At 38.2% G+C, this 18,752-nt stretch overlaps 1 protein-coding gene across 2 annotated transcripts in view; it reads right to left on the minus strand.

Moving 5' to 3' along the window:
- Window positions 1–18,752, minus strand: part of LOC149463276 (cholinesterase-like) — a 164,774-nt gene that overhangs the window by 66,545 nt on the left and 79,477 nt on the right. The window contains exons 3-4 of one of the 2 annotated variants that reach the window (XM_089675459.1): window positions 3,886–4,052; window positions 3,094–3,477 (exon numbers count right to left, since the gene is read on the minus strand). In XM_089675459.1, coding sequence (XP_089531585.1) covers window positions 3,461–3,477; window positions 3,886–4,052 — 184 coding nt within the window. In that variant the 3' untranslated portion in view covers window positions 3,094–3,460. Of the gene's footprint in view, window positions 1–3,093; window positions 3,478–3,885; window positions 4,053–18,752 lie in introns of those variants that run through there. The other variant, XM_089675458.1, reaches the window with a different exon arrangement.

The raw sequence follows: 18,752 nt of genomic DNA on the forward strand, positions 1-18,752 counted from the left end.
AGACCAAGTGGGCTTTATCCCTGGCCAACAAGCACCAGACGCAACTAGAAGAATCATATCCCTCCTCTATAAACTAGAGTCCACTACACAACCCTCATTACTCTTGTCTCTAGATGCCAAAAAAGCATTTGATCGAATCCATTGGCTCTTCATGAAACTCACCCTCCAAAAATTTGGGATTATAGATTGGATGTTGTCAGCAATACTCTCCCTATACTCCAACCCTTCTGCCAAAGTCTTAAATAACGGTACACTCTCACAAACCTTCCAGATATCTAATGGCACCAGACAGGGCTGCCCACTTTCACCCATAATTTTTACCTTACTAATTGAACCCTTGGCATCCAAACTCAGAGATGACCCATAATTCACAGGTATTACTCATCTTAAAACGGAACACAAAATTAGTCTTTTCGCAGACGAAATTATCCTAATGGTTACTAACCCTTATAAATCACTCCAAACGATATGCACTCATCTTCACAATTACTCAGAAGTCTCTTACTATAAACTTAACAAACCAAAATCCTCCATTCTAAATCTATATACTCCGCCTAAAATCCAAAAGATACTAAGCAATCACTTCCCTTTCTCATGGGAACACCATAGCATCCCTTATTTGGGAATCAAACTTACTAATACAACTAACCAATTATATGACGCTAACCACAAAACACCACTCAAATCTATTCCACAGGAACTTAAACAACTACGTACATCTACCCTTTCAACAATGGGCAGAATAGCAACCCTAAAAATGTGCATATTACCTAAAATACTTTACATATTCCGTACACATCCAATTCCAGTTCCCAACTCCTTTTTCTCCAAGCGATTCTCAACAAATTCACATGGAACTCCAAAAAACCTAGATACACGACAAATTTACTACTACAACCTCCCTCTAGAGGAGGAGCGGGTCTCCCACATTTAAAATCCTATTACAATGCCACGCTCCTAGACCAACTATTCTTCTGGTGGCATCCTACTAAAGATAAGACATGGACCATCATGGAAAACCTTCCACCTCTACCGCATACACTCGACAAATTACTGTTCCTACTGAAAAATACCCAAACCCAACTATTACCCAAACATCCGTGTATAAAAGCCACCTTACAGGCCTGGTTTGAATTCCTATCCTCTAACCACCCAGAAAGTGAAACAAAAAAAATTCATACACCTATTTCCACTCTACACCTCCTCATCCCCTCTTTAAACCTGACACAATGGGAAAATAGAGGTATATCTCATATTCAAGACTTATACACAAACCACAGATTAGACTCCTTCGCTATTCTTCAAAAAAAATTCCATCTCCCTGATAATGAAAATTTCAATTATTTAGGAATAGCCTATTCCTTACACACATTGGTCTTATCTCCAGAACTAACAATCCCCGCCACGGCGCACCTCTTCTTCCATAAAATGGAAGGAATCTCGACTTTTTATATGCTCTTAACCAACGCTCACTTTACCATACACACCACCTCAGTAACTAACTGGGAAAAAATCTTTCTCCAACCAATATCTCCGCACATCTGGGCGAAAACTTTCAACATCACTTACAGAGCCTCTAAATGTAGCTCCCATTGGGAATCATACACGAAAATCTTACATCAGTGGCATCTAACACCAGTTAAACTCACCCTTTACTACTTCCAACACTCACCTAAGTGTTGGAGACAATGCAGAGAAATAGGCACAATCCTCCATATACTTTGGAATTGTAAATCTCTTAAATCATATTGGAATAAAGTCTTTCAACTAATCTCTTTAATATCTGGAACCCAAACAATTCCAAATCCAGCCCTAGCCCTTCTCCACATAGGAATAGACAAATTCCCTCCAGACTCACGTACCATCATAATCCATACATTAGCAGTGGCTAAAATAAATACCACTAGATTGTGGAAATTCAACAAAGCCCCTTCAATCTCAACCCTTATTTCTGATCTTAACCTCCAGTGTGAAGTGGAAAAGAAAACGGCAATCCATAATTTTTCATATCATAAATTCCAATGGTCTCGGTGGCCTCAAGACCCTAACTGCTCCATTAAATGACAACTATAAATCCTTAATATTACAACATCACTAACGCACTTGACTGGTGCTTCTCCCCCCCCCCCCCCTTCTTTTCTCCCCTCCTTTCCAAATGTTTATCACACTCCAAATCATATATGGTTCACATTAACCCAAACATACCTTTCAACTATCCGAGAACATGCTCATATAGTCCCCAGCCAATTGGTGGGGAAGTACTCTCTTAGCTTATATATACTCCTACTTTTTGTTTCATCTCAATGTGAACTACGATATCTTACATTGTACATTAATATGTCTGTTGAAAACCTTCAATAAAAATATTTGAATATAAAAATGAGGTTTCAATTACACCCCTAGTGAATCCTCCTGTGTCTAATTATCCCAAACTAAATTCTTCATATTATTATACAATCGTATGCAGTGATGTTTGATAAACCATATGAAATAAAATAAAAATATGCAAAAGGCATAAAAACACAATACATAAACCCACTTGTGTCCCTAAACAGGGTGAAATCACAAACATGTATTAAACCACATATGATAAAACACTTGGCATAAATAAATGCCCAAAGGTGCAGTGGAAAAAGACTGACAAATGGCACTATTGTGCCTATAAAACAAACAATAAGACGGTCAGGATAAATGGACCCTGATTATAAGACAATCTACAAAGACTATAACAAATCCTTAAACATAAATGTGCAACTACCACTCAACAAGTGCCCACATGTACCAAAGTATAAATTGCTGTGCTCTCGTCCCTAAACTTGGGACTATACTGCTATATAAATAGCAGAAAGAAAAAAAAATAAAAATAATAAAAAAAATACAAATAATTAAATAAAATATTGAGTGAATCCACAAATGAAAATCCAGTGACACTCTACGATAAACACATAACTTAAATTTATAACAAAGTCCTCAAAAACACGTGCCACCAATTATTAATAAACAAACCATCCATGTGTGTAATCTTCAATATGGCTGGATATATAGAAACCTCCAGCGATCAATATAAATTTGGCAGGTGAACAAAAAGTGTAAGCCTTCACTAGTAAGATTGCCCCCTCACCTTCATGAAGTGACCACACAGGGTCAAACCTCTTTTTTGCTTTTAAGCACAGCCAACCACTCAATCCTCCACGTCAGATTCAGTATCACAAACAGTGGTGGTATCCCCTTTCAGAACTTACAGGTATCACCTCTCCTGATATCTGGTTGGTTTTCATATGATCTATTTGTACCTCAGCTTCATGAATGATGCTGACCCTCATCATGACATCAAAGCACCACCACTGTAGTCTTCTTCGGCATCTCTGAATATCCCACCAATGAACAGCCAGTGGGAAAAGTCCAGGTCATTAGTCAGTTTTTGATGGTCTTGGGAACTCAGGCGACCATTTCACTTGCCTTATTCTTTGGCTGTGCCTTAAAAGTTACAACCAACAAAAACAGTTTTTTTCAATATTTGGTTGATGCTAGGCTGTTGCCAGTTTCCTATACTGTAACTTTTTTAGACTCAAGCAGTTAAATCATGTCTGGAAATCTGATCTTTTTAGGTTTCCCCCAGCTCTCTTTCATACAGGCCATTACTGTTTCATTCGTCTTTAGGCACACTGTGAAACAATGATAGAGCTCATGCTGATCTACTCTCTTCTTTCACTACAGCACTGCATTTCTTATAAAGCAGAATATTTGCATTTTTAAACAAGACAAGCCTTAGAGAAACGTATATTCTTTCAAAATTAATTTGTTGTGACAGTATGTTCTTCCTTCAAGGTAAAATGATTTTATAAACTTCCCCTTATTTAGAATATTTCATTTTTTGTTATTTACCTGTTATCTGCAAGATTTTGGGATAGAATTTGTTCCAGAATCTGCACTGCTTGGCACGCATTTTCTGATCTGTCTTTGAGTCTTCTGTGTCTAACATAAGGTAACGTTGTTCATCGAGTGTGAACGCTGGCCATCTGTTTTCCTGAGACTCTGCCCCATTTGGATTGCTAAATGAGAGATATTCAAACATAACGACTGTTATTACATACTCTGCTCATATTTTGCATTACACTGTTTATATCAGCAATGCTTTGGTTATTCATCCATATTCAAAACACAAACAATTCTTGTAATATCACTCAGAATTAAAAGCTCAGACAATTGCACTGTTTTGTAGGCCTTAGCAGAACAACGAGCAGACACTGATGTCTACTCTGTTTTTTGGGGGGTTTTTAACCATAAGAAACTTTTATTATAACTTCACCAATCAGAGTACAATTTGCCAAAAAAAGACAATGGGAAGAGGTGTAAGAGTTCAAATGGCAAAGACAGAAACAGAACATGTAAAATAGTCTCAAAACATCACATGAGCATTTACCACGGTTAAGTATTTAGGTTATAAATATAAACCAAAAACTAAAATACACATAAACTGGAACTCAAGGATACACCTAGAAGTTTTAAACCCATGATGTCTAGAAAAGCTAATAAGAAGTAAAAATGTCCAATATCCTGGCACTAGGTTGGGTCCAAAGTTAAATTGAATAGTCCAAGACCAGACAGACTGAAAAGGAAGGACCTGGAAGGGAGAAAAAAAAGAAGAGAGGGAAGGAAAGAAAAAAGAAAAAGGGGGCGAGGGGGAAATAGGGGAGGGGCCAGCAGAAGGGGGAACTCCACCCCACTTCCCTCACTCTATCTTCCCCTCTAGGCCCACATCTCCACATGTTAGGGGAAATCCACCGCACTAACAGGATTCTATTAAGGTTAGGAGTTACCAGTCTCAGGTGTGAGGCATAAGTCATACAAGTTCAAAGGTCATATACCATCACATGTCTAAGGAGAATTCTTGGTATGGTCGGCTAGTTGACCCTGAGAGGAAGAAGTCCCCACAAAGTGTTTCCAGCATGACCACACCTGGATACACTTAGTAACTTTGTCTTGTGCTATGTGAATCAGCTCTTCCATTTCTGCAATATATTCAATTTTCCTGTACCATTCTTGCATTGAGAAGTTCTGTTTTGATCTACAATGAAATGGGATACAAAGTATCGCAGCATTAATCATATGCATTTCTATTAATTTATGGCATAACCGAACAGGGATTTTGTAGAAGTGTAGAAAAAACTGAGCTGGAGTGAATTCCAAGGGAAGTATTGAAACTACAACAAGCTTGGAATGGATCTGCCTCCAGAACTCTTGGAGGTCAGGGCAGGACAACCAGAGATGGAGTAAAGAACTGTCATCACTGTTGCATCACCATCAATGCTCAGAGATAGATGGGAAAATCTTATGTAAGAAGGTGTTTTGCACCATGAAGATTTGAGTTTCTAGACATTTTCCTAGATGGTGACATTGAGGGATCTTTTGTGTAAATAAGAAAAACCTTGTTTGCAATCCTCGTCTGCCATATTTATGCTTATCTTCCTCTCCCAAACCAAGCAAATCAGTTGTAAGATGGCTGGATGATCCCTAAACAAAGAGGTGTAAATCACATGGATTGATTGTTCTTGAGGTGTTTTCCTCGAGCAGAGGGTTTCAGACATAGTGGATGGTCATGTAAAACGCACCTTCTAAATAGGGTTATCAAGGAATTTTTTCATTTAGATATAGGGCTAGAAGGGAAAAGAATCAGTGTCCAATATTGCCCAAAGTTCTTCTTGACGTAGGAAAAGACCTCTGCAGAACAAGTGTTTAGCCATCATATGAGTATAAGGCCATTCTTTAGCCAAGAAGGATTATGACATTCCAAGCAGAAAAATTTGGATTGCTTCTTAGCGGGGTAAAGGGGCTGAGGTTAGACAAAAAGGAAGCAGTTAGGCATGCCTCTCTTGGGGTCCAGGGTACCTTCTAAGCCAATCTAGGCTTTACAATGCTCGTTGATCCTTCAGTCTACTACCGGGTAAAGTGAGTTGTCCAATAGTACTCTGTATAGCAGGTAGACTGATGCTTCTTTTGGATTTAGGTAAGATCAATCTAGCCCAGCTGTAGCTTATAAAGCAGCCACAGTAAGGCTGTCATTTTCAATATAGATGCCCTCCCAAACCAGGAAAATATAGCCTTGTTCCATCTCTGAAGATCCTGTTGGATCTTCCCTACTCTGTTAAGAAGTTCTTTGAATAATACTCAGATAAATCCAAGGGTAGTTGAATTCCCAAGTAGACAATAGATAACTTCTGATTTCCAAACTAAATGGAAAGTTCTTCTGGCATTGGAAAACTACTGCAGAAGGCAAAGAATTTTTAGAGCAAAGAATTTAGAATAGTTAATTTTAAGATTTGAGACGGTGTGGAAGCATTCGACAGCCTGCATTAGATTGGGAAGAGTAATATAAGGTTCTGACAGAAAAAGGAGGATGTCATCAGTGAACGTTGCCTTCTTAAATTTTTGACCTTTCAACAAAATCCCTTTCACATTGCAGTTTTCTCAAAGGCAGCACAGAGAGGGTTCCAAAGTTAAAACATGTAGCAATGGGGATAAAGGACAGCTCTGTCTGGTGCCATTATGGATGTGGAAAGTGATCAATAGGTGGCCATTAACTTTAACTTTTGTCTGTGGGCATCAAGGGACATAATAAAATGAAATATGTTCCTCCCAAAACTTACTGCATGCAGGACTGCAAGCATGTAGTCCCAGGCCACTCTATCAAATGCCTTCTCAGAATTCATAGAAAAGAAAAAGATTTCTGGTCAGGTGAAGGTCAGCCAATGATGCAAATTCAGAGCCTTAACATTATTACCTCTCGGCCAGGGAGGAAACCTACCTGGTTACCTATCCAGGATGGACTACTCTGCCTTATTTATAGAGTTCAGAAATGCAAATAGACAAAACTGCACTGGTTCAGTTAGAAAATGAAATCTCACATTTATGAAATGAAAATATATACCAAATAAATTGTTTTGGTTTAAAACAAGAAAAAGATGGAAAAGCAACACTGAAAGTAAATTGCATATTAAATCAGCTAAGATCCCTAAAGCTCAAAATAACAGCCTCTGTTCCTGACATTTTTTTTTAATGTTCTGTACAAAAACATCAAAAGGGTCAAGGTCTAAAATAAAATGGCAAATGAAATGCTAGGATATCGCTTCACACAAGATTCATATCAAATCAACAAAATGCATATAGTAGACTGGAATATCCGGTTTGAAAATGCTTATATCTCACTTTGAATATATACACACTGCATAAAGTAAAGCATGCCACCACTGGACACTAGCGCAGTGTAGACGTGTTCTCTGGAGTGACAAATCATGCTTCTCTGTCTGGCAATCCAATGGATGTGTCTGGGTTTGGCAGTTGCCAGGAGAACAAAGTGTAGAAATAAAGAAATGGGCACCAAACTCCCCCTTCAAAAATAAAACCTAAAGAATAGTATCAACAATGATAATAATAACAATAACTTGTGTCCATGCATGTATGACTATAAAAATAAAAAGATGTGTTTTTTTTTTATAATAAATCATAGTAAGAAACTATCAATGAATTGGCATGAAACAAGAAGATGTGTATAAAACAACAAAGATGCTTTTAAAAGTGTTTAAAATACACCATAAAATGGAGCCATACAAACCATTTTATGATTATTTTATGTATTTTTAGCTGCATTTTTATCATTTTATAAACATCATCTTAATTATCATGTCAAATCATTACTTTTTTTTTTACTATGGTTTGTTAACCTCCTTAGCGGTATTCCCGAGTGTAGCTTGGGGTAAAATTTGAGTACCAAGAGCGGTAACCCCGAGCTACACTCGGGCTTACCATGCGGCGTTGCTCAGGGGGTCCCTGCAGCACTTACCTTGTCCTTCGCTCCCGCAATGTGTCCCCTGCAGCATCCCTGGCCATCTCCTCTGGCCGATGCCGGCATCCCTCTTCTGTGTTCCGCTCCCTGTGATGTCGGGACGTACGGGCGCCGGAACCGGCGGGAAATTTGAAATTTTTAAAAATGTCATTTTTGCTGTCATTGCTGTTTCAATGCATTTCACATATATTTTGTCCCTACTGCTTTGTTCTGTGCCCTGCCTGCATTTTGACTGTTCTTTCTGCCTGTAAACTTAGAAAAGTCCACGGCTTCCAAAAAGCGTCCCTTTACGTCAAAAGCGGTTTTAGAACAGCGATAGTAAATCAGAACCACTTGCAGAATTGAGTGATAATAATTCGTGGGGAAATTCATCATCAGACACTGAAAACGATTTTGCGACTTTGCTCAGTGATGTGCGAATTTGCCTCTGTATTTCAAATGTCAGTGTTTTTGGTTTAATTATATTATTGAATTAAATTTATTACTATTATATTATTATTTTTTATGATTTATTAAATTATAATTTATGATTTCGTGTTTCATGTTTTATCATATCCGGAATGTTTACTCTTAGACTCTTGTTCGTACAGATTTCAGTGAGTTATTCCTAAAAATAACAGCCTACAATAAAAAATACATATTTCCATGCAAAAAAATGGTAACGCTTTCAGCACAAAAAATCGGAAAGAATCATACCGCCGAGGAGGTTAAAGAAAAGTTACATCTTTTATGTGTTATATACTCATACATGCTTAGATGCAAGATCCTGTTATCGTTTTTATTAATATTCTTTATGTCTGTTTTTAGCTCTGATAAAGAAAGGTTGGTATTGCCCCCAAAACACATTTTCATGCACTGGAATTTTGAACAATTAAAAGTATTTTGGACTCTTTCATGTCCACACTTTGAGATTTTATTACTGTCTGTGTGCCCATTATAGATTTTCCCTAACTCGCTGTCTGTCCGATGGTGGGAAATCTCTCCAGTGTGGTATCTTGGTAGAGCTGGAAAGAGCTGAAGCCAGTGTTCTGAGGAACCCCAATCCCCTAATTTCTTGCCTAAATGATGAAACAGCAGGAAAAACCTGATAGATGTTCTAACCACCCTCTCCCACTTATTCTAAAACTAGAAAAAAGGTTTTGGTTGGATTTGGCCTTTACTTTGACAAGTTAATGCTGTTATTGACTTGTATTTTATTATGAATGATTATGATACACATTTTCCTGAGTATTCCCTGAATAAAAGGAACAAACAAAAAAAACCCAGTAATCTCTGATTATAATTTAAAGTGTCAGCAATTAACTTTTTTTGTTATTTAGTGATTTCTGTAGTGCATATAATAGCTATGGCAATATGATAAATCATAGCATTTTGAATTAGGCTAAGAAATATTTGGTTGAGTTTATGTCTTCTAGAAAATGGCATAGTAATTAATAATTGATATTTTAGCTATGTGTTAAGTAATTAACAGAAAGTGCCAGAAATAAAGTACAATAATTCATGGACTGTGATAGTTTATCATACCTCTGATTAATAATTAAAAGTACATTATGATTATCACTTCCTGCCTGCTCAGTAACAATTAGTACCTTGTGTATTATAAAGTGAAGTTCTTGATTCTCTTTCCGGGAAGGTTGCATCATCATATTCGTAATGTTCTTCTCTGTTAAATATTTATTATACATTTTGCTTCCAAGGCAGAAGTTGTGCTACCTTTACTGTGTTTGCAATATGATAAACAGTAGTCTTCATGAACCTCTTCCATGACTCACACACTGAAGGTACTTTCCAAAATGAGTATTGTTCCAGCCAAAACACATATTTAATTTCTTTGGAAATATATTAGGAAACATATTAGGAAATAAATTTGAGGTAAATCACCCACTGGCTTCCTAGATCTGTTAGGGATTCCATTGGTGAGATCTGGAAATTCCCAGGCATGGACATGTGAGGTGGCACTTATGAAGTGTCCCCGTTCTTATTTTTTTAAATATGAGCACAATAAAAAAAAAAGCAGAAGCATGTCATTGAAGCAGGAGTAATGGATACAAAACAGCTAGCACAAATCTACACACTTCAAACTGAGAATATGATTAAAAAATGCATAATCAGATTTTGATGTGAAAATGTCAAAATTATCAGTAGATCCAGATACATGTTCAACTAATGCTATATGAACTATATGCTACACAAGTAATAGATAATAGCAAACAATAACATGCAATTGGAGCACTGAACAATGATAAGAGATTAATCACTAGTTCATGCTACTTGTGTAATATATACCATAGGGAGCCATTTGTTCAATCTGTTTAGCAATCTTTCTTAGTGTTTAATAGTTAGCAATTTTATTAATTGTAGTTTTAATGTTAAAGGCAGCCTCATTCACCAATAAGTAGGCTGTGGAGTTGGGAGCAATCAGGGATAAGAGCAGCTTTTGCATAAAACAAAAACAGGATCTGAGTGTAATTCCTGTTGCCTATATCTCTGGAGTTTTTGGTTATTTTTTTTTTCATTAAAGGTAACCTCTGCTTATGCATTTTCCATCATTCTCAGTTATAATTTTTCAGGTTTGTGACAGATTTACATTAAACAGTAACTATTTTCCAACCTATTTCCCTTGTAATAGTAGTACAGTGCGTGTAAGAGGGGCTTAAAGCGTTTTGGTTAAGCAGTAGTGTTTAAAATGTTTTTGTTATATGACTGAAGAAAACCTTTCTGCAATTGGATCCAAAAATACTGGTTACTGGGTAAGGAGATAGTTCTGCAAAGGCAGTGAGGGAGACTAGACCTCAGGCTAAGAGTCTAAGGGAGAGATTTACTAAAACTGGTGTGCTCAGAATATGGTGCAGCTGTGCATGTTAGCCAATCAGCTTCTAACTTCAGCTTGTTCAGTTAAATTCTGGCAGTAAAACCTGGAATCTGATTGGTTTCTATGCAGAGCGGCACCAGATTTTGCACTCTCCAGTTTTAGTAAATGAATGCCTCAGCATTTGAGAGGAAAGTGTTTTGCCCTTTACTGGGGGTAACATGTACTGGGTTCTCACTAGGACTCCGACCATGAAATGGCAAACTGAAGGAGACTGCAAGAAGCTTTGCTGCATCAAAAATCATGCACCTACTAATAATCCATGACGATTACATGTTGGAATAATAATGTAACTTGGTTTTACTATATTTGGTTGTGCCTGATTTTGGGATCAATATGTCACTCTTTGAAACTGAAGTTCAGTAAAGCTACAAGCAAAAGCAGTTGTGGCTAGCTGTTTCCAGCTGCACCATGGAATAACATATGAGGATAAAGTGGGACTAAAGAGGGAGTGGAATTTGGGCTAAATCAGTTTTGACATACAGGAGTGTATACCCAGAAGAGGCATAAGAACGCACCTTCTGTGTTTTTGTGGTGAGTCAAGTTAATGTGTACATCAGTGACTTCCATTTTATGTAACACCATGCTCTTTATGCGGACCTTTTAAATAAGGGTTTTGCCCAGGGGCCCTTCTAAAGTTAAGGGGGCACCCCATCCCTCACTTTAACAAGTCCAGTTACACAGTTCTTCTGGTCCTAAACTTGGCAAGATTTATCAAAATAAACATGATTTAAACTCAAGTAGTCAGTATAGGTTTACTTTGGATACATAAAAATTTGTGTTAGTGGGATCTAGTGTGCCCTGTTTTCAAACTCAGTGGTTGGGAGGCAAGGAAAAAACTAGAATGCCTCATTTTCCTCTTAATGGTATACTGCTCAATGAAATATAACAGTATTGTACACTTTGTTGAATAGCCATCAGGATATAGTTCTGACCCAATCTTCACTAAGAAATTTGAGAAAGCATCGCTCCTTAGTGCAAAATGCATCCGAATTATGTTCCTGCTGGGCATTCAATAAAGAGAACATTGTTGTTGCATTATGCCTTGTGGTATTCCTTTGAGATGAAAACCAGTCAACACCTGTTACCTGGCATGCAAAAATGGAGTACAGAGCATGATCTGACCTGCAGTTATACTTAGAAAGATATATCATACAAGCCTTTTATGGGACACATACTACATATGCCAGGCAATAAAATAGAAATGAAGGTGCACGCTGTTTAAGGCTGCCAGAATGAGCCAAACATCGTAGAATGCAAACTGATGGGTACACTCCCAACTCTAAGGATTAACGTTCTCTGATCTTTATAAATTTTATGACAGAGCTTAAATATATATGAAGACATATGTTTGCACGACAATAAATTCTTAATGTAAAGTATACTTATTCAAGGCAATTTTATATGGTAAATGTCTTAAAAAATGTAATTTACCTTTCCTTTAATAGCACATACAGGGCTTCTCCTACACCTTGTTTGGGAGTGTTGGAGGAGGGGGGAGAGGCATGGCAGGGCTTTTACATCTATTCCCTAAGCTCCTGCACATACGAAAATATGTTGTCTATCTACAGGGCTGTGGGTGGAGCTAAATGTCGCTATTCATTGATAGCGTTATCAACAATGTCAACATTTAGGTAGCCCCAGCAGCAGCAAAGGTGACAACACTGCAGTGATGTAACTGCAAAGAAAGAGTGTTTTCATCCTATCAAGGAAGGGGTCTATCTAGTGGCTCTAAAGAATGAAGCACTTACGTACAAAGTACTTTCTTTCAAAATAATCACTTACAAGTACTTACAAAATTATCCAGAGGTTACTTATAAAACTCAAGACCCTGATATTACTGGTATGATTAGCAGATATTAACACCTTACATATAAGAAGTTCTATTTTGACCATAGCTATACTTTTAAAGGGGAGCTTTTTACAATTGGCCTGATTGTCGGTTTATTTTAATTAATGAGCCACAAGGTAGCTGCACAATTGCTTTGGTTATAAAATGTAAGCATCATAAAAATTAGGGATCCACTGTACATGCAAAATAGGTGCTTAATTAGTAATAATTTGCAAAGCAGGCACACTGGAGAATTGCATATTTTGTATTCTTTTGAATATATACAGTACATGTTAATTTGTCCACTCTGCAAAGAATCCCACAACGCATGAATTAAAATCTATACTCAGGAGAGTCAAACATTTGTGATTAGCAGATTTTTTGATCCTATAATTAATTAAAAAATAATTCATTTTCACTTAAACAAATGTGTTTTTACTTGCCACCCTTATAGGTAGGTTGAACCTCAAAGATTACAAGATTTGCTGAAGTGCTAATGTAGCTCTGAAACTCCAGATTACCATCTTTATATCTAAAGTAGAAAGTAATTCAAATTATGAAATAAACCTATTTAAGTGATGATCTTAATGTGATAATCTTAATTAAAATGGTGTTCTTCCCTCAATAGCAAATTGACCCATGGTGCTCTACCTCTGTAGTAACAACACTGATTTTTCTAAATATTCATTTAAATAATTAGCAAAAGTTAACAAAACAAGATCACATATGCTATTCATGTTCAAGGGAGTATTTTAATATTTTATTTCAAAAGCTAGTTTGTTTAGGTGGGGACATTGCATCTCTAATGCAGGCAACATGCAAGTTGCATTTCATAGACTATAGATGATTCAATAAAATTCACAAAACTGTAAATCACTGTACATAGAAAATTTACTACAGTAGGTATACTCTGATACACCACATTTTAATGGTAATGGGATTTCCTTTTTATAATTAGAAATTGGATGTGTGTTGATGCTGCCCAACAATTGGGTGGGTCTGTCTCTGAATAACTGCTCATGTGAGGCAGACACAACCACTTGTTGGAAGCATGGAAAACCCAGAACCATTAACAAGAAAATGGTGGTTGTATACAGTGTTCTCAAGCCATGCAATGCATTAGTTATGCTGTGGAGTTAACACTCGGTACTTTCTTCTATCTAATAAGACAACCGAGAAATACCTAATATCTATTGAATGTTTTATTGTTGCTAGCTTAAGTGAAGTGTGTCTAAACCGAGAATTAAAATTTTTTTATATATATATATATATATATATATATATATATATATATATATATATATTTTTTTTTTAATTTATTGCATTTTACCAGGCCTTAGGTATAATGCCTACATTAAGTTTTATTTCTGAAGCCTTTTTCCATTTATTTTCACCTGGAAATCCTAAAAATAACACAATTTCTGACTGTTCATAACTCTATTATCCATTGCAGTATTATTTGTACAAGACATCTTCAAATATAAATGTACCACAATCCTACTGGTACTGTTAGTATCCAAGATGGTACCTACAACAGTAACAAATGCCCAGCAGACATCAGGCATCCAGCAGCAAATAGGGCATGATGTATCACCACAAGCCATGCCCTACATGTTTTGTCTATTGACTTCGTCAGGGACACAGTTTCATTTTCTTATTCACATTCTCTTCTGATTCAAACTGGAGTCATACTGAATACCTCTGGAGCTGTGAAGGCTATGAAGAAAGTAAATTGCACCAAGTTGGGTGGAGCTACGGCGTATAAAATCATTGCATCATGGATTGTGGCCATCTTGCTTTCTTATATGCTGAACTTCATTTGCTGTTTGTAAGTGCCATACTTTTATTAAATCTTGATTTTAAAAAGTGCTACAAAATCAAGTGGTTTTTCCTTTCATATACGTATCTGAGAGTATTTAACCATCGTCTTGGCTTAATACTATACTTATGGCTTGGAGTAAATTTCAATCAAGTGCTAAGAATTACTTGTGAGCTAATATGGTGAAATTCAAAAGTGTTAAAAACAAAATTTAAACAAGAAACAACCATTTATATATGCACAAATTGGTTCGCTAGCACCCTACACCAACTCATGAATAGTGTTAATAACTATATATGATCAAACAATAGTGCAATGCTCCCGTGCTAATTAATTAGTGTACTAAAAATATGTGAATCCATGAAATATTACACCATACAATTGTGTCAAAAAAATCCCAGAATTATTTATATAATCCACCTAAATAAAGATAAGTGTATTAGTGACCAAAAACAATACAGTATATTCCCTCAACCTATGAACAATGTATCCCATCAGCATGTGTCCAAAACAATATATAATAAAGAAAAGTCCTCCTTTCATGAAATATTAAGATAAAATATGGATTTATTCCAACACATGGATTGCTGCGGGATGAATAATGCTCTATAATGTGCTCACCTCCTTTTTAGCCCAATATATAGGCTAAAATAGCTGTTTATCCTAAAAGGATAGATGTATGTACTGCTGCTCCTAAATTCCTTTTCGGATGGTTCCACGCTGTAATTTGCTAATTATCCACCTGGTGTCTCTCCACTGTGTAGTATCCTGAGTGAGATGAGGAAGTGAGATGAATAGCTGTTGCATGTAAACCAGAAGGTAATCTGCATACAGAGAACGTTTTATGATGAGAAGAAGGGGTACAGATACCCACAATAAAATCGTTAGCGCGTATAGCCCGCGCAAGGTGTTCCATAATCAAAACAAAAAGTGGAGGAGAAAGAGGGCATCCCTGCCTAGTGCCGTTTGAGATAGAGAAGGACGAGGAGGATGTGCCATTAACGAGAACCAACGCCGTGGGCTGAGAATAAAGGGACATAATCCTGACAATAAACCTTGATCCCAAACCTATCTGCTCCAGGGTGAGGTGCAAAAAAACGCCAATCAACTCGATCAAACGCCTTCTCAGCATCAAATGAGAGAAGGCAGGCCTTCAGGCGATATTGTTTGATATAGAAAATAAGATTAATTGTTTTAGTGATGTTATTCCTAGCCTCCCATCCCTGAATGAAACCCACCTGATCTTGGTGAATCAAAGCTGGGAGGAACGGTGACAAATGATTCGCCATAAGTTTCGCAAACAACCGAACATCTGAGTTAAGCAAGGAAATCGGGCGATTAGCTACTGCAGAGGGATGAATCTTTATCTGGTTTAGGAATAACCAAAATACTGGCTGAAAGAAAGGCCGGAGAAGGCAGATGAGTCATCAATGACATTAAAAGCTTGGGCTAAAAACGGGGCCAGCAAAGGGGCAAATGCTTTATAGAATCGTGTAGAAAACCGATCAGGACCTGGAAATTTACCGGATTTGAGATCTTTAATTCCCCCAAGGACTTCCGGAACCGAAAAAGGCTCCTCAAGATCTAAGGAGTCCTGTGCATCAAAAACCGGCAAAGCCGTCTTGGCAATATATTGAGAAATAGCAGGGAGACAAGGCCAACGGAAGCACCAGGGGTCACAGGAGATAAATTAAATTATAGAGTTGAGAATAGTAGCGTTCAAGCGCCAAGGAAATTCCCTTGTTATGATAAGTTTTAGTATTATCGGGCACCTGAATACATTGGATTGGGCAACGGGATGGGTGAGAGTGGAGTACCCATGCCAGGTGTTGATCACATTTATTGGCTAAAGAATGAGTATTACATGCTCTAACACATGCAATGAAGGAGGAGTCCAGCAATTGAAGTAGATCCCAGCGGGCATTAGACAGATCAACCAAGAGCAAAGGATCCAACTAAAGTTTCTGGGTGGACTCTAAGGCCATGATACCCGAAAACAACCAGTGAATCTCCGAAGCCCAAGCCTTCTTCAAGGGGCAGCCGTGCTGAACGAAAACCCCCCTGAGAACACATTTGATGACCTCCCATTGGGTGAGGGGACCTGTAGTATCCGAAGCATGGTCAAGAACAAAATTCTAGATAACTTTCGTGACCTCCACAACAGATAAAGAATCTTTAAGCAGAGTATAATTTTAAATGCCAGGAAAAACAACGAGAGGGTGTAGGGAGGCTGTGTATGGTGAGATGGATGGGAGAGTGGTCCGACCATAAGAAGTGACCAATTGAAGTCGAAATAGGGGAATAAAATAAGGACTGCGAAACAAAAAAGTAATCAATATGACTGTAAGATGTGTGAGCCGCCGAGTAATAGCTATAGTCCAACTCCGAAAGGTGCAGAACGCACCAGACATCCACTAAGTGGAATTCATGTAGAAGGGATTTAATTTGAGTTAACACTGAGAAGGAAAGATGATTTACCCGAGGAAGTATCCAAGGCAGGTGAAAGAGCTATATTAAAGTCACCTCCCACGATGAAACAAGGACCACCAAAGGAGGACAATTCATTTAGAACCGCAGAGAGAATGTGACCCTGGTCCTGATTGGGAGCATAAATATTCACCACCATAAAGACAAAACCCTGATGTTTCAATTTAAGGAAAATATAACAACCGGCAGGATCTATGAGGGAGTCAAAGGACTAAAGGTATTATGGAAGGCCACTGACACCCCCTTAGACCTGGCTTGTGTATTAGTACTGTGGTACCATTGGGTGTAGTAGCAATTCCGGGGAACCGGAATACTATCCATACAGAAATGGGTCTCCTGAAGGAGAAAATTTGGGATCCAGTCTTATGAAAGTGATAGAGCATCTGGATCTGCTTCTCCGGGGTATTGAATCTTCTGCAATTGACAAAGGAGAAACTAATTGGGGTCATACCTGCCATAGGAAATATAAGGCGAGAGAAACAGATGCCACCGACAGTGGCCCCCCGTGTCACTCCTGATTCCTGTGGGAAAAGTAAGAAGGGAAAGTTATGGGGGGAAAAAAAGAGAACGGAAAAAGGAAATACAAAAGAATAAAGGCATAGAAAAGAAAAGGAAAATCCTGGAAAAGAAGACCAGAGAAGAAAAACTAGAAGACAAAAAACAGTCTAAATATAATACAGTGCGTCAAAAGAACCCACTGAGAGGCCTACGTGGGGAACGTCAAAGGCACATTGAGCAGGTCCCGGTCCAGGCCTCCCGCAGGGAAATAGAAACCAAGAGAGAAGCCACTCAAGTGAAGGAGCGACCCTCTCATGAAAAATGTGTATAGTATACACTCAGGCAAATGGAGGAAAACAAGCCATCCTCCTCTCAAGAGAAGCATTAACCCATGAGCAGCAGGAAAGCTTCCCCCACAAAAATGGGGAGGTCATAGAGAAGAGGGGCACAAAACCCTCACAGGAAGGATTGAAGGAGCCCCCTAACGTCTCCCCCAAAAACACAGGCGGTAGGACCCAGGAGCTTACCTCAAACCAAAACAAGAAAGGCATAGATAAAGAAGAAAAACACATTTAACAATTACAATTCAAGAAAAATAACATTAATGCAGTGATTTAAGAGCATGGAACCAAGAGAAACCTCAGAAACGACTAGCAGGGGTGGAGGCCATATGGTCAAATGTAAACACAAATAAAAAAAGAAAAACCTTCCAATTCAAAGCAGCTGGGAAGTCAGCCATCTGGAATCTTCTAAGAAGATGACCTGGAGTGCTTCTTCCTGCCAGGCCACTACCATTGTGGGGTAAAAGGAAGACCCGGAGTCGGCGGCTGAAAGGGCCAGTCCAGAAGAGCCCCCTGAGGCAGTTCGAAAGTGCCGAGGAAGGTGGTCAAGTCTCAGAGAGTGCGGAACTGCGCAGATTTACCAACTGAGTTGAAAAGGGAACCACCATTGATATCTAATGTGTGGATCCTGTAACAGCTGAGTGAGTGGGCGCGGGGCCCTGCACATGTTCAGTGTCTGGCGGGAGAGGTCAGGGAGGAGCATCACTGGTATCTCATTAAACAAGATAGTATCTGGTGTGCTGACTGCACGCATAATGGCATCCTTGACCTTGAAATAGTGAACCCTGCATAAAATATCACGAACAAAAGAGGGGTCAGCATTCCTGTGCAGTGTACACGGTCCAGCTCAATATATGCATCTTTAGACTGTTGCAGTAACTGGTTGAAGATGGCAGTAACTGCTGCAACTAAGTCCTTCGATTCTATAGACTCTGGAAAACCCCTGATCCGTATATTGTTGCGGCGGTTCCTGTTCTCTATATCATCCTGCTGGTACATGAGTTGTTGTAGTAGGACAGTATGAGAATTGAGGGTCTCTTCATGGGACTGTAATGAGTTACAAA

Source organism: Staurois parvus, unplaced genomic scaffold (genome assembly GCF_062004578.1).
Source record: "Staurois parvus isolate SC_StPar_1 unplaced genomic scaffold, SC_StPar_1.0 ptg000155l, whole genome shotgun sequence".
NCBI lineage: Eukaryota > Metazoa > Chordata > Amphibia > Anura > Ranidae > Staurois > Staurois parvus.